Consider the following 17,060-nt stretch of genomic DNA (forward strand, 5'->3'; position numbering starts at 1 on the left):
TTTCATTTCTGAGGTCTGGCAAAAGCCTATTTGTCTTACAACAAGCAGAACAGTAGCTGACATGAAGCACCTTACAAAATGTCAGTCTCCTTAAAGACCAAAATCGAAGAGAAAAATTATACTACTATCATGGGGCTGAATTCACAGTTATTCTTTAAGATACACACATACACACACATATACATACACACACATACACATACACCTGCAACAAGATAATGTCTGTTTATATGAAATCCCAAGAATGTGTCTGTTTTTTGAACTTATAAGAAAATAAGGTAAACCAAGACTGCATGTGAAAAAGACTTAGCTCTCCTAGGCACAACCAGAAGCAGCTGAGATGATTGGGTCATCTTAGCTGTGCAAAAGGAGTGCTGCTACATTCCAGAGAAACTGAGTTAGTCAGTAAAACATTAAATGGGTAACATTAAACATTGGCATTTGGCTAGGGTCCTGCCCTTCTTGGTACTCCAGATACCTATTACTTCTCAGTGGAGTATTTAAAGAACCTCTGGGCTAGAAGAGTTATCCACCAACAACTCTGAAGTGTTCATTGGCTATGAAGTGAAAAACCAATCATCTGCCTTCTGAGTGTTATCAATGATACATACAATTCTTATAGTCACAACTGTTAGGTCACGTAACTCTGAAAAGGTCAAAGATATTGATGTTTGATACAGAAGGAAGGGAATACCAGTGAGTTGTCTGGACTACACTAAACATACCTGAAATCTGAGTTCGAGAAGTATAATAGAACTGGGCTCCAAATTAAGTCTCAGTTGCAAACTGGATTAATGGGGGATAGATTTCTATCTAGAAGAAAAGAAAGACTAATCTGTGTTTTATGACGTTCCTAGTTAAGTATCACAATCAAGTATATAATTAAGGCTGTGATTCTCCAGATATGAAATATCACTTTATTTTTTAAAATAAAGCAAAAACAAAAACAAAAAAAACCCTGTCATGTTACAATTTTGAGATGGTAGCAAGCATCACAAAAATCAAAAGTCCAACAGTCCCAGGGGACTTAGTAAGTATATACAATTATAGAAATAGTCTGGAGACAGTAAGGAATATCCAAATAGCAATACAGAAGACAAACCTTAATGATGATCTCCTTTTTAACCCTTATAAGTGTGGACACTGCATTTCATATTAAGCTCCATGAAAGCAGAAACCTTCATCAATCTTGTGACCATTTCTCCCTTGTACCTAATAAAGTGACTGGAACATAATAAAATGTGTTGAATGAAAGAAGCAAAATTATCTTCTCTAGAATCATACTGAAGAGAAAGGTAGAAAGCTAACTATTTTAATGCACTAGAAGAAAAATGGGGGAAATAATTGTTCTTTCTCAAGTTCTTTTCCCATCCCTTTATATTCACTTCTATGAAGTTCAAAAAATAAAGACGACTCTGTATCAATATGCCCAAGATACCCTCTCATATAACAATCACAAAAATTTCACCAAAGTCGGAGAAACACTAGGGTTATCATAACATGCACAGCTTAATATTCACTACAATTGTACAACAGAGCATGGTAGTATAACAACTGAGAAGCTCTAGGTGCTGGTAAAGAGAATTCTGTCTACTCATATTTTTAGAGGGACAGTTTTAAATTTTCATTTTAACTCCCAAAGTTTCCTGCTCAGGTTTACTAAGCTTCCAATGCTTCCACAGTGACAGAAGTCTGAATCCTAGAATTTTGCATCTATGTTATTAAATATCTCAGTTCTGTTTCTGCAAATCTAAATCTAAGGACTTAAAAAATATTAGGAGCTTAATTTTATTTATTTATATTTATTTATTTATTTATTTATGAGTCGGAGTCTCTGCCACCCAGGCTGGAGTGCAGTGGCGCGGTCTCAGCTCACTGCAACCTCCACCTCCCAGGTTCATGCAATTCTTCTGCCTCAGCCTCCCGAATACGTGGGATTACAGGCGCCCGCCACCATGCCTGGCTAATTTTTTTTGCAGTTTTAGTAGAGATGGGGTTTTTAGTAGAGATGGGGTTTCACCATGTTGGCCAGGCTGGTCTTGAACTCCTGACCTCAGGTGATCTGCCCGCCTCAGCCTCCCAAAGTAGTGGGATTACAGGGTTGAGCTACCTACCACGCCTGGCCAGGAATTTAATTTTAAACAGTGCGCAACGTTCGCCTTCTTCGGGAAAGCTATTGGGACAACCATATGCGATTCCTATCAATCTCATCTGTGGTATATTTGCATGCCCAGCATGCCTAAAACATGACAAGACAGAAGTGCCATGAAAATTATTATTTATGTAGCTCTTTCAGTGAGTGCTTATTTCTTAGGGAGGTTATGAATGAGAGTAAGACAGCCAGAGGAAAAACTGCCAAGGCCTGCCCTACTTCCATGTTACTACTCTATTTACAGAAATAACTCAGGCCAGATTAGGATGATGCCAAAAACCTGTGCACATGCATGTTCTTCCTCTCTCAAATAACATGCCTGATACTCAGTAACGGGTGGCCAGATTCTCCTTAACCAAATGGAAAACATCCAATTTATAGATTAAAACTACTCTACAGCTGGGGGGACAACTTCCAGAAGAGAAAACCTATTTATGCAAAGCACCTTGAAAGATAAAATCTCTAGCAACTGCTACCTAACCTTTCAAGACCTGTTCAGGCACAAGAATGCCCTTTCACACAAGGAAAGAGATTCAGAAGCTGTTTTAAACTGAGGTTACAAAGCAAATGCAGAGGGGAAAAGCAGTCAGGCCCACCAAGAGAGATTTTTGTAAGTCAACATGAAAGGTAGGCTTTGGGGGTTCTGATTTGACAGTCTAACTACTACATATCAACCTCCCAAAGCTCCCCATTAACCCAAGTAACAGTCTAGTAAGTAGATATATCAAGAGGCTTTTTGAAATATAAAATGGTTAGTCTGCCACAAGATGGTATTTAAAACATTTCAACAGTACTCTAACAACTTTCAGTATTTAAAAACACTGAAGAGCTCACAGAAAGCCAGGCCATTTTCATTGTTTTCACTATTAAGTAAACAAGGTACTGACTTCACTTTAAAATAAACAAATAAAACTTGAATTCAAGTCACACTTTCCAAACAAACCTCATTTATTAAAAAAAAAAAATTATATATATATATATCTCAGTGGTAGATTCCAAAAAACTTTTTTTTTTTTTTTTTTTTGAGATGGAGTCTGGCTCTGTTGCCCGGGCTGGAGTGCAGCGGCGCAATCTTGGCTCACTACAACCTCTGCCTCCTGGGTTCAAGTGATTCTTGTGCCTCAGCCTCCCGAGTAGCTGGGACTACAGGCATGCAACACCATGCCCAGCTAATTTTTTGTATTTTTAGTAGACGGGGTTTTGCCATGTTGGCCAGGCTAGTCTTGAACTCTTGACCTCAAGTGATCTGCCCACCTTGGCCTCCCAAAGTGCTGGGATCACAGGTGTGAGCCACTGCACCCAGCCTCTGAAAGCATTTTTGATCAGTAACACAGCAGGTTTTAAACTCAGAATAAAAACATGATGAATAAAAGCTATTATAAAATGAAGAAACTGTCTTGATTTTTTTTAAAAGCAGGCAAAATCAAGCAAGGTGAGAAAGAAATTAGGCAAAGTAAAGTAAATTAGACTTTGAACAAGTAAGAATTTCAAGAAAAATAGAAAATATGGCTATTTTCCTCTGTTACCATGTACCTCCCAAACTAACTGTTATAACTAACTGTTACAGCTAAAAAGGAAAGGGGGCGAATGAAATTTTACAAAGTCACAGGTGTCCTGAGTCATCCACAACATTGGGTCAGTCCAAACTATGTGTTTGGTCAATGACACACTGAACTTTCCTCCAAAGGTGAGTTACTTCTAAATATGCCAGAAAAACTAAGAATAACAATTCAATTTGGTACATTCTTACATAAAAGGCTGGTCTAGCCAGTCTTTCCCCATCATAAAGAACTGAATTGTAAAGAACTGAAAAGTAAACCAAATCAATAAAAGGTCACTTTTATAGGTTTATTTGAGTCCTCAGAGTTTTAAATCAGCTCATATAAAATTAACTTGCTAGACAGGGCACCCCCACAAACACGTATTTTTAGCCTAGTTTTCCATCTCTCAGAATTTTTCTCTGAAGTTCTCATTAATAATAAGAAAGTTAAAACACCTTCGACCAGTCAACATAAATTGTCATTAGATGTGACAAGAAATACAAAACCCAACCCCTGCTCCCAAAACTCATTAGAAAATAATTTAAGGCCAGGTGTAGTGGTTCATGCCTGTAATCCCAGCATTTTAGAATGCCAAGGTGGGAGGATCGTGTGAGCCCAGCCCAAGCAACACAATGAAACCCTATTTCTACAAAAACTTTTAAAAATTAGCCAGGCATGGTGCGGTGGCTCACATCTGTAATCCCAACTACTCAGAAGGCCAAGGTAAGAGGATTATTTGAGCCCAGGAGGCCAAGATTGCACCACTGCACTCCCAGCCTGGGTGACAGAGTGAGACCTTGTCTTAAAAAAAAAAAAAAAAAGACGGCCGGGCGCGGTGGCTCACGCCTGTAATCGCAGCACTTTGGGAGGCCGAGGCAGGCGGATCACCAAGTCAGGAGATCGAGACCATGCTGTCTAACATGGTGAAACCCCGTCTCTACCAAAAATACAAAAAATTAGCCGGGCGTTGTGGCGGGCGCCTGTCGTCCCAGCTACTCGGGAGGCTGAGGCAGGACAATGGAGTGAACCCTGGAGGTGGAGGTTGCAGTGAGTCGAGATCGCACCACTGCACTCCAGCCTGGGCGACAGATCGAGACTCCGTCTCAAAAAAAAAGAAAAAGAAAAAGAAAGAAAAAAAGAAAGAAAAATTTAGACACATAGACACTATTTTCAAAGAACTATGGTTAATTTATTTATTTTTATTTTTATTTAATTTTTTTTTGAGATGGAGTCTCACTCTGTCACCCAGCCTGAAGTGCAGTGGCATGATTTCAGCTCACTGCAACCTCCACCTCCTGGGTTCAAGCAATTCTCCTGCCTCAGCCTCCCAAGTAGCTGGGATTAAAGGTGCCCAACACCATACCCGGCTAATTTCTGTATTTTTAGATGGGGTTTCATCATGTTGGCCCAACTGGTCTCCAACTCCTCATCTGAAGTGATCCTCCCACCTCGGCCTCCCAAAGCTGGGATTACAGGCATGAGCCACCATGCTCAGCCTATGGTTAACTTATTTCTAGTTTGTCTTAAAAGAGGCTGCAGTACATCAAAACAATGTTTTTCTTGTATTTTTTTCTTTTTAGTGTTTGTAGAGACAGGATCTCGCTACATTGCCAAAGCTGGTCTTAAACTCCTGGGCTCAAGTGATCCTCCTGCCTTGACCTGTAAAAGTGCTGGGAGGCCATGTGCAGTGTACATATGTAATATCAGCTATCCAAGTGAGAGGATAGCTTGAGCCCAAGAGTTCGAGATCAACCTGGGCAACACAGGAAGACTCCATCTCTACAATTAAAAAATTAGCTGGGCACAGTAGTGCATGCCTGTGGACCCAGCTACTCAGGAGAGGCTGAGGCAGGAGGATCGCCTGAGCCCAAGAGTTTAAGGCCATAGTGAGCCATGATCACAACATTGCACTCCAGCCTGGGCAACAGAGCGAGATGCTGTCTCCAAAAAAAAAAAAAGTGCTGGGATTCTGTGTGTGAGCTACCATACCCAATCTGTATTTTTTTTTTTTAAACCAACAATTTCTCTGTCTCCCATTTTGAGCAAATTCCCATATTTCCTACCCTATTTTTCAAAGTGGTATTAATGTCTCAGATATCCTAATGAAATTTCAGAGACAATCATCCTTGTGGTTGCAAAAAAAAAAAAAAGAGCTTTCAAAAGAGCAGATGCTCACAGCTCTTTCCAACTACCTTGTTCTATTCAAGGATACACCTCCTCTAGCCTGCTGGAAATGACTGGAAGATTAATTAGAGCAGAAATAAAGTGATGAAGTAAAACTGTACAGGTGGAGCCAATATCCCATCATATAGAAGTCTAGTTCCTAGTAACAAAACCAATATTGGATTGTGTTTAGATGCCATTAAGTTATAGGTGGCTTAAAAGCATGAGACATAAATTCTTCTTCCTACTTTAGAGCAGGAGATACTTCACTAATGTTTGGTCATCACACCAGTACAAGAAAATACTACATATCATGTGTAAGAGAAAGCTCGCAGTTACACAATCACATACATAAGCTAAAACATTTCCTTCTTATTTAACTATTAAGAAAATGAAAACTAGGCAAGGGAGGATTGCCCATTATGTACTTACCAGAATTCTGGATCCGCCATGTTTTTACAAACTGAGTATCCGGAGGTATTGACTCCCCTTCTCCTATGGTGACATCTTCAACAAAGGACATAGAGGGCACACTGATGTTTGGGCTCTCAAAGTCATAATAGGCGCCAATTGCTGCTTGTAGGTTCCTATAGAAAAAGAGAAAAGGCAACAGACTTCAGTACTGTCCAGATATTATCCTAATTGTTAAACAAAAGGAAAAAGCCTGTTTCTTAGGGTTTGTCACAGAACCTGAGGCTCCTGGTATACACGTCTTTAAAGCCTTCTATTCTGGCTGAGGAACAATAGGAAAAACACCAGGACCAACAAATTTGTGTATCACTTTCTTCCCACATAGAAAGTAACAAACATTAGTACCATCAGCAACAGTATGAGGAAATCTGCCTTATTACCCACAGGAAAACAAGAATGGGTAAAGAAATCAATTAAAAGAGAGCTCTATAAATACGGAATTCAAAGAAGCACTACTTTTTATTTTGTATTATTATTATTTGTTAATATTAAAAAAAAGAGAGAGAGACAGCCATGTTGCCCAGGCTAGTCTTGAACTCCTGAGCTCAAGCGATCCATCCATCTCAGCCTCCCAAAGTGCTAGGATTATAGGCATGAGCCACTGAGCCCAGCCAGAAGCTTCACTTTTTAAAATAAAGTTAATATGTGCACATAATACAGAAAATCATGTTCTCTTTTTTCCTCAACATACACACACAGATATAACTGTTCATATTACTTTCTTAAATATCCTTCCAGAACTTTCTTAAACACATTCAAGCAAACATAATATACAATCTTATTTTCCCCCTTTTTTATACAAATGGTAGCATAATATACAATGCCCTTTGCTTTATTCTCTTAATACTGTATCTTGAAAACATCTCTGTTAGTACATAAAGAGCATCCTCATTGTTTTTTACAGCTGTAACCACTATACAGATGGATCATCATTTAACCAGTCGACTTTTGAGTTTGTTTCCAGTCATTAACTCTTCCACAAATAAGCTTAAGCACACAGTTTTGTATACACGCAAGTGTATACAATCTGTGAGATAAATTCCTATTAAGTGATACTGCTGTGCCAGAGTTTGTGGTTTTAATAAATATATCCAAACTTCCCTCAATAAAAGTTGTACGCTAATGGTCCCACCAAGAATATAAGAGTACGCCTATTTTCCCCACTTGCTCATCAGTGGCGTTTCTCTAACATTTTGGATTTCTCCCATCTAATAGGTTAAAAAAAATATATCTCAGTGAGATCTTGAGAGGCTGAGTATCTTTTTACAGGTTTAAGAGCCATTTGTAAAGGCTGGGCTCAGTGGCTCACGCCTGTAATCCCAGTACTTTGGGAGGCCGAGGTGGGCAGATCACAGGGTCAGGAGTTCAAGATCAGCCTGGCCAACATAGTGAAACCCGTCTCTACTAAAAAAAGTACAAAAAATTAGCCAGGCACGGTGGCGGGCACCTGTAATCCCAGCTACTCGGGAGGCTGAGGCAGTAGAATCGCTTGAACCCGAGAGGTGGAGGTTGCAGTGAGCCAAGATAGCACCATTGCACTCCAGCCCAGGCAATAGTGCCAGACTCCGTCTCAAAAAAAAAAAAAAAGAGCCATTTGTAGTTTCTTTTTTGGAAGTATCATTTTGTAAATGTTGGTGTTCTTTTTAATTACTCACAAATCCCCTTTCATCAGAAGGAACTACGAAGCACATAAGCCAGAGTTCCCAACTGAGCAGAAGCGCGTGATTGTCAGCTTGGTTATCAGTGCCAGAAACCAAGGGCCACTAAAGGGTTTCAGTAAGCTGCGTTCATTACAGAGATCAAGGAAATTGTTGGTAATTACATTAACTGCTTCTCTTCTGGTCTTACTCAAACCAGTGACATCATCTCCACTTCCCACGCTATATAACAATCCAAACTGCATGTTTCTAAACATAATCCAACCATAAACCAACGAATCCACTGAGCTGTTTTTAATTATACATAAACATAGCATGAAACAAGCTCTGACAGTACACAACTGATCAACAGAAATGCTAATAACAGCAAATAATTTTCTGTTGCGGGCCTGCCTGCTCCTCCAGGTGCTTGCAGCTGCCAGAAAGGAAGGCTATAATTAGAGCAGGTACCTGAGGTCAAGCCTCATGCAATGGTGGCCTGTCATATTAGTCAGTAATGACTGAAATTACAATACCAATGGCCTGCCTATGGTATATGTGCTTGATAATATTTACATAAAGAGAGCTGGGCTGGGGCCAAACTGCACCTGTTTGCTTGACTATTCAATACAAAGCTTGAACTTGAGTCTTCTCAGCAGTTTCCTGTCTAGCTGACAGTGATCTAAAGTGAAGGATGTTTGTGACGGGTCAAACTTGGGGAAATCCAGCCCCTACCATCCACAAACAGGCTTAGAAGTATATCTGGAATTAGCATTACACTTAGGGATCAGGGAGAATATGGGAGAAAAATAAGCCTAGTTTGCAATTTGCTCTTTTGAAAACATTTTGGAAAAGCTGTATGTCTACCGTTTTGAAAAGAGAATTTTTTTGCAGCAGGTCTTCAGTAAGTAGCCTGCTGAATTGTTTTCTGTTCACTTGGCTGCAAAATATGTTTTGGAGGGAAGAAACTATTTGTGCACTCAGGACAATTGCCAATTCTCATCCCCAGCTTGTGTCATATTTCACCCTTTGGCTCTGCCATCAGGATAGGACTTTAAGACCACTGCAGTAGGAACACTAGTAAGTGGGAAAGTCAAGCTACCCAACTTAGGCAGATCCATTCCTATCCTCAAATCTCCTTTCACACCTTTCCAACTTATCCCACAGTCAAAGCTTATTTGTATGTGTATTATACAGGTAATTCAGCCAGAGAAAGATTAAGAAACATTTTTAAACCCCAAACTGAAACTGAAACCAGCGAACTGGAATCCTGGCAGGAAGCTGGAGAGGATGACAAAGCAAATTCATTTCCCAAGTACAAGGCGGAAAGTGGACTTTAGCCCAAGTGATCTAACCCATCAAGCAGGTACACAGCTACAAATGTGGGGTACACAGCTTCTCAGAGTTCAGAGAATTTAAATTACTGGCCCACTAGGCTGAGCAACAGCAGGCATAGACCAAACAGCTCCAATTCAGTGTTAGAAAGTAGACATGATAGCAGGTATTCCTGTTCAAAACAACATACTCAGCTATTATTAGCCAACAAGTAATTCTTCATGAAATGGAGCTGGCTGAGGTGATGGGAAAGGGAAAACATTGACCCAGCATTCAGTGCAGTCTGAAAGTTTAAACCTCCAGATTCCTTCAGTGTTTCTGCTCAAAAAAGTTTTAAATCTAATTTCAGATGGTTAAATGTACCCTGAAGAACAAACAAAGGCAACGTTAACAGTGAAAAAAAGCACAGATTGCCGGGCGCGGTGGCTCACGCCTGTAATCCCAGCACTTTGGGAGGCCGAGGCGGGCGGATCACGAGGTCAGGAGATCGAGACCATCCTGGCTAACACGGTGAAACCCCGTCTCTACTAAAAAATACAAAAAATTAGCCGGGCGTGGTAGCGGGCGCCTGTAGTCCCAGCTACTCGGGAGGCTGAGGCAGGAGAATGGCGTGAACCCGGGAGGCGGAGCTTGCAGTGAGCCGAGATCGCGCCACTGCACTCCAGCCTGGGCGACAGAGCAAGACTCCGTCTCAAAAAAAAAAAAAAAAAAAAAAAAAGCACAGATTAAGATGGATGCTGGTGCTGGATGCTGTGACTCACGCCTGTAATCCCAACACTTTGGGAGGCAGAGGCGGGCAGATCACTTGAGGTCAGGAGTTTGAGACCAGCCTGGCCAACATGGTGAAACCTCGTCTCTATAAAAAATACAAAAATTAGCTGGGCATAGTGCATGCCTGTAATGAGCTACTTGGGAGGATGAGATAGGCGAATTGCTTGAACCCAGGAGGCGGAGGTTGCAATGAGCCGAAATTGTGCCACTGCACTCACTCTGACCTAGGCAACAAAGTGAGACTCTGTCTCAAAAAAAAAAAAAAAAGATGGATGATGGTAATAGTTGCACACTGCCAATATAGTTAATGCCACAGAACTGTATACTTAAAATGGTAAATTTCATGTCATGCAGATTTTACCACAATGAAATAATTTTTCTTTTTCTTTTTCTTTTTTTTTAAGAGTATGGTCTTTAGGCCGGACACAGTGGCTCACACCCATAATCCCAGCACTTTGGGAGGCCGAGGCCGGCAGATCGCCTGAGGTCAGGAATTCGAGACCAGCCTGGCCAACATGGGGAAACCTTGTCTCTACTAAAAATACAAAACTTAGCTGGGCATGGTGGTGGGCGCCTGTAATCCCAGCTACTTGGGAGGCTGAGTCAGGAGAATTGCTTGAACCTCAGGAGGCAAAGTTTGCAGTGAGCTGAGATTGCGCCACTGCACTCCAGCCTGGGCAACAGGGCAAGACTCCATCTCAAGAAAAAAAAGACTGTGATCTTTAGAGTCAGCTCCAACTCTTGGCTGTGGGGTTTTGAACAAGCAGCTAAGCCTTTCCCCATCAGTTTTACTCATCTGCAAAACTGAGTTGATACTACCTATCTCATTATAATGTTGGCTGTGAAGATTGCAGAGGCAACGTATGCAAATGTCCTGGTTGGCAGTCATTCATTCAACAAATATTTAATGAACGAGCATTTACCCTTGTGCCAGGCACCTGGCCTGGAGCATTAGGGATACAGCAAATTGTAAGACAGGCATGGCCCTTGCCTTCAGTGTTTATACTCTATAGCTAACCAGGGACATTCAAACAAAGGTTAACTCCAAATGCCTCTCGCACAGAGGCTATGGGCCCAAAGCAGCTTTTCCTGCTTAGGGTGAAAGATGGGCTTGGTACACAGCACAGTTTCAACTGCACAGACAATGAAGTTAACCCGAACTGGAGAAGAATTTGGTAACACTGACATGTTTCCTGATAAAATACAACTCTGTCCAACCTTCATTTTATAGATGAGGCTACTGAGGCACTGACAGGCGAGGTTAATTTGCCCTAGGCTAGGCAATTATTAGAATTCAGAGCCACACCTATTCAAAAGTTTTAACCTACCCAGAATTTCCAATTATATAACACTCTGAACATCTGATTTTCTTAACATACTAATTACCATTATGAATTCTATAAATGAATTGTAACCCCCATTAAACTGAATTCTTTAAAGAATTGATCTTGCATATATTCACAAACATAGAACATTTATTTTTGTTGTATATATACATACATAAGGCAGTCTTTTTTTTTTTTTTTTTAACGGAGTCTCACTCTGTCCCAAGGCTGGAGTGCCGTGGTGCTATCTCGGCTCACTGCAACCTCCACCTCCCGGGTTCAAGCAATTCTCCTACCTCAGCCTCCGGAGTAGCTGGGATTACAGGCATGCGCCACCACGCTTGGCTAATTTTGTATTTTTAGTAGAGACGGGGTTTCTCCATGTTGGTCAGGTTGGTCTCGAACTCCCAACCTCAGGTGATTCACCCGCTTTGGCCTCCCAAAGTGCTGGGATTACAGGTGTGACCCACCACGCCCGGCCCATAAGGCAGTCTTAGGAAGAAAAATCATCTATATATTTATATGAGGCCAGAAACATCATTCAAAAATATGACAGTAGAAAACAGTTAAGAAAACCAGGCCAGGTGTGGTGGCTCACGCCTATAATCCCAGAACCTTGGGAGGTGCAGAGGCAGGTGGATCACTTCAGCCCAGAAGTTCGAGACTAGCCTAGGTAACATGGCGAAACCCCATCCCTTCAAAAAAAAAAAAAAATCAGCCAGGCATGGTGGCGTACACCTATAGTCCCAGCCACTCAGGGGGCTGAAGTGGGAGGATCACTTGATCCCAGGAGGGTGAGGCTGCGGTGAGCTGAGACTGCGCCACTGCACTCCAGCCTGGGCAACAGTGAGACCCTGTCAAAAAAATAAATAAATGTAAAAAATCAGAAATAGAGAAGGAATGCCATTAGCTCAGATTCTCAAGGAAAAAAAAAAACTAGATACCTTTTCTTTCCATTCTCTGAACAAGTGAGAAACTCAAAAGAACACAAATTATTTATGAGAAAAAGAAAACTACCAACCTTATTTGGACACAAATTAAAATGGGAAACAGAATAATGAACCCATGTTATCAGGCATGAACAACAGCATCTTAGGGCTTCAAGAGATTGTTATCCCGAACCACAAGGGGTTTTCCTCACCTGGGGTATGCCAATAATATTGCTACTAAAGCCATGTACCACCAAGAATCAAGAAGACCTCACTATCTCTGAATGACCAAAAAGGTAATTTGGCCGGAAAAAGGCTCAGCAAAATAGATGCTCTTAACCAGGGCCTTCCAACATCAGTGTGAGAGGAATCTAACATGGAATACCAAAAAGAGGGGCCAAACATTACATACTTGTAACTACTATGAATTTTAAAGCCTGGAAAGAAACTAAGACTTTCATTGAAACAGAAAGATGACCGCAAATAGGGAATTCAAGTTGGGCTAAAGGCAACGGTCAATACTGTCAACCTAAAAATGTACTCGTAGATACTCTTTAATATGTGAAGACAACTAGTAAAAAGAATTTGTGGAAAATTACATTCAGAGGAGGGACAAAGTTAATATCAACATTTTACCCACTTCTTAGAGCCCTATGGCATCTAAAATTGTTTCTCCTCTCTTTGTTTCCTGGCTATTTATTGATCCATTAGTTTTATTACTTTTAAGAACTGGTCCTTCTGTCTTCAGCAGCTATACCATTTTCCAAGTAGAAAATAAAAAATAAGTACTCTGCCACAAAAAAGAAAGGAAGTGGTGGCATTGTTTTATTATTGTATTAGGTAATAGTACATAGTTATGTATGAGAATATCCTTGTTTTTAAAAAATACATGCAGAAACATTTAAAGATCAAGGGTCATAAAATGTCTACAACTTTCAAATGATTTTTTAAAAATCTTACATAAAGAAAGCAAATATGGCAAAAATGTTAACCATTGTGGAATCTAGGTGGTAGGCACAAGGCTATACACTCTACAATTCTTTAAAATGTTCTGTAAGGGCTGGGCACGGTGGCTCATGGAGGTGGGGGTACTGAGAAATTTGGAACTGGAACTAAGAAAGTTTCTCTCATAGTATCTGGTCTATAAACTACACATTTGAGAGCTCTGGACAGTCATGGCTCTCTTCAACAGAGATAAAAGACCACTGCAAACATCTAGATAAAACACACAGAGAAGAAACCTAAAGGTATTTCAAGTCCTTGAGTCTAGTTGTTCCTGAAGCACAAACATATTTCTGTCTTTGGGTTCTGTGTAACATAAAAATATCCTTAAAGAAACCCTTTTATCATTATCTAGTTTGAAGTAAGTTTGTTACTTTCAACATAATAGGTCCAAATTAGTTCAATATTGTATAATGGCTTCTAGGGAGAGTTTGAATGGAAGGTACAAAGCCAATTAAAAGACATAGAAGAGGCCGGGCGCGGTGGCTCACGCCTGTAATCCCAGCACTTTGGGAGGCCCAGGTGGGCAGATCACAAGGTCAGGAGATTGAGACCATCCTGGCTAAAACAGTGAAACCCCGTCTCTACTAAAAATATAAAAAATTAGCTGGGCGTGGTGGCAGGCGCCTGTAGTCCCAGCTACTCAGGAGGCTGAGGCAGGAGAATGGCGTGAACCCGGGAGGCAGAGCTTGCAGTGAGCCGAGATCACGCCACTGCACTCCAGCCTGGGTGACAGAGCAAGACTCCGTCTCAAAAAAAAAAAAAAAAGAAAAAGAAAAAGAAAAGAAAAAGACATAGAAGAGAAGCTGGAGCACTAAGTTAAAACTTACTCAGATCTAGCAATTCCACTTCTGGGTATCTATGAGAACTGAAAGCAGTTCTAAAAAAGAATATGTGTGTTCAGAGCAGCATTATTCATAACAGTCAAATGGTGAAAGCAACCCAAGTGTCCACTGACCAATGAACAAATAAACAATATATGATTTATACATGTAATGGGATATTATTTAGCCTTAAAAAGGAAGAAAATTCTGAAAACACATAACATTACGGATGAACCTTGAGGATTTTATGCTAAGTGAAATAAGTCTGTCACAAAGGTCAAATACTTACATGGAAAGTGGGTAGTTGTTTAATGAGTACATAGTTTCTGTTTTGCAAGATGAAAGAATCCTGGAGATTGTTTGCAAAATGACGTGAATATACTTAACACGCTACGGAATAGTACACTTAAAAATGGGTAAGATGGGCCAGGCATGGTGGCTCACACCTGTAATCCCAGCACTTTGGGAGGCCAAGGCAGGAGGACTACTTGAGCCCAAGACTGGTCCAGCCTGGGCAACATGGTGAGACCTTGTCTCTATAAAATTTAAAAGAAAATTTGAAATTAGCCAGGCTGGGACTACACAGGGTGGTGTGCACCTATAGTCACAGCTACTTGGGAGGCTGCAGTGGGAGGATCCCTTGAGCCCGGGAGTTCAAGGCTACAGTGAGCCCTAATGATGCCACTCTACACGAGCCTGGATGACAGAGTGAGATCCTGTCTCAAAAAAAAAGAGTTAAGATGGGAAATGTTAAGTACATTTCACCACTAAGGGACCATGACGGCTCATGCCTGGAATCCCAGCACTCTGGGTGGCTGAGGCAAGAGGAGTACTTAATGCCAGGAGTTCAAGACCAGCCTGCGAAACAAAGTGAGACTCTGTCTCTACAAAAAAATTGAAAAATTATCTAGGTATAGTGGCGCGTGCCTATAGTCCCAGCTACTCAGAAGGTTGAAGTGGAAAGATCACTTGAGCCCAGGAGGTTGAGGCTGCAGTGAGCTATTATCATACCACTGTACCCCAGCCTGGGTGACAGAATGAGACCCTGTCTCAAAGAAGAAAATGAAATTTGGATTTACTCTTAAAATGAAAGGAGAGCACCTAAAGGTTTCTAAAATTTTTGTCTTTAAAATTTTAAACTTAAAAAAAAAAGAGAGAGACAGACAGACAGGGTCTCACTATGTTGCCCAGACTGGTTTTGAACTCCAAGCAATCCTCCTGCCTTGGCCTCCCAAAGTGCTGGGAATATAGGCATGAGCCACCCCGTCCAGCTAAGGTCTCTTTAAAAAGCAATTTTACCGAGGTATAATTTATGCAGCATAAAATCCACCCATTTCGATTGTACAATTCAATGATTTTTAGTAAATTTACAGAATTGTGCAACCATCACCATGTTTAGAATATCATGTTTCAGAACATTTTCATCATCCTAATAATGTCCCGGTCCCTGGAACCTATGAATATGTTAAGTTATATCGCAAAGAGGAATTAAGGGTGTTAATCAGCTGACCTTAAAATAGGGAGATTATCCAGAATTATCCAGATGAAACCAATGCAATCACTTCCTTAAGAGTGGAAGAGGGAAGTTAAAGAGAGAACCGAGAAATAGCAGTGTAAGAAGGACTCAGCTTTGAAGAAGGAGAAACAGGGCCGTGAGCTAAGGAATGCCTGTAGCAGCCTCTGGAAGCAGGAAAAGGCAAGAAAAGATTCTTCAAAAGGAACAGAGTGCTGATGACGCCATGATTTTAGTGCAGAGACCATTTGAACTTGTGACCTCCAGAACTGCTAAAATTATAAATGTGTGCGTTTTTAAGTCACATAGTTTGTGGTAATGTATCACAGCACCAAAAACTAATATAATGGCTACACATTGTATTATTCTACTTTACTGTATATTTGAAAATGTTTATCATAACAAGAAAAAACTATGAATATGAAAGCAGAATAAAGACTGCAATGAAAATGGTGGGGTTTTGCGGGTTTTTTGGCGACAGGGTCTTGTTATGTTGCCCAGGCTGGTCTCAAACTCCTGGGTTCAAGAGTTCCTCTTGCCTCAGCCTCCTGAGTAGCTAGGATTACAGGAGCATGCCACAGCACCGGGATCAAAATGGTGCTGTTTTTTTGCTGAGTCATTTCCTTCATAGTAACTCTGCTTCCAAGAACTCAATTTGCCATCAAAGATACATATTTAGAAATAACTCCCATTCTTGTTGCCCCCTGAATTAAACTGTCATGGATACTTCCCAAAATGGGAAACAATCACTAGGTTCAGTGTTAACTGTAATTTTTGAAAATGCTGGAACACTGGCCCAGGAGAGACATGAAAATATATGATACCCAAAAAGTCCCAGAATGACAAACAAAATGTGACTGAGAAAAAGCTATCTTTATAAACAAAATGTCTATGGTTTATCGTTGCTCATGAAACTTCAGGAAATGGTTTAAAATAGCAGTTACGAAATGATCAGATATATCTATAATGAAGTATGCCTTTCAAAAGTTTGTTACCTAACAGGGAACTTACAATAAACCAGCAGCAGTCAAATGTACCTCATCCTGGTCAGAGAGCTGTTTTCTAAAAAATACCAGCAATTTTTTGTTTTGTTTTGTTTTTTGAGAGAGACAGGGTCTTGTGCTGTCACCCAGGCTGAAGAGTGCAGTGGCACACTCACAGCTCACTGCGGGTTTGAACTCCTGGACTCAGGCAATCGTCCTGCCTCAACCTCCCAAGTAGGAGTACAGGTGCACACCACAACATCTGGCTCATCTTATCTTTTTTTTTTTTTTTTGGTAGAGATGGGGGTCTCAAGCTAGGCATGGTAGCTCACCGCCTATAATCCCAGCACTCTGGGAGGCTGAGACAGGAGGATCACTGGAGCCCGGGAGTTCAAGACCAGCCTGGGCAACACA

The 17,060-nt window shown here is 40.9% G+C and overlaps 1 protein-coding gene across 7 annotated transcripts in view; it reads right to left on the reverse strand.

Annotated features, from left to right (window-relative positions):
- ILRUN (inflammation and lipid regulator with UBA-like and NBR1-like domains) overlaps positions 1–17,060 on the reverse strand; it is a 111,122-nt gene that overhangs the window by 62,549 nt on the left and 31,513 nt on the right. For all 7 annotated transcript variants that reach the window (XR_001718371.4, XM_016955277.4, XM_016955279.4 and 4 more), the window contains exon 2: positions 6,289–6,443. Coding sequence is in view for 6 of the 7 variants with exons in the window: in XM_016955277.4 (XP_016810766.1) it covers positions 6,289–6,443 (155 nt within the window). In the remaining variant the exon portion in view is untranslated. The remainder of the gene's footprint in view (positions 1–6,288; positions 6,444–17,060) is intronic.

This window comes from Pan troglodytes, chromosome 5 (genome assembly GCF_028858775.2).
Source record: "Pan troglodytes isolate AG18354 chromosome 5, NHGRI_mPanTro3-v2.0_pri, whole genome shotgun sequence".
Taxonomy (NCBI): Eukaryota; Metazoa; Chordata; class Mammalia; order Primates; family Hominidae; genus Pan; species Pan troglodytes.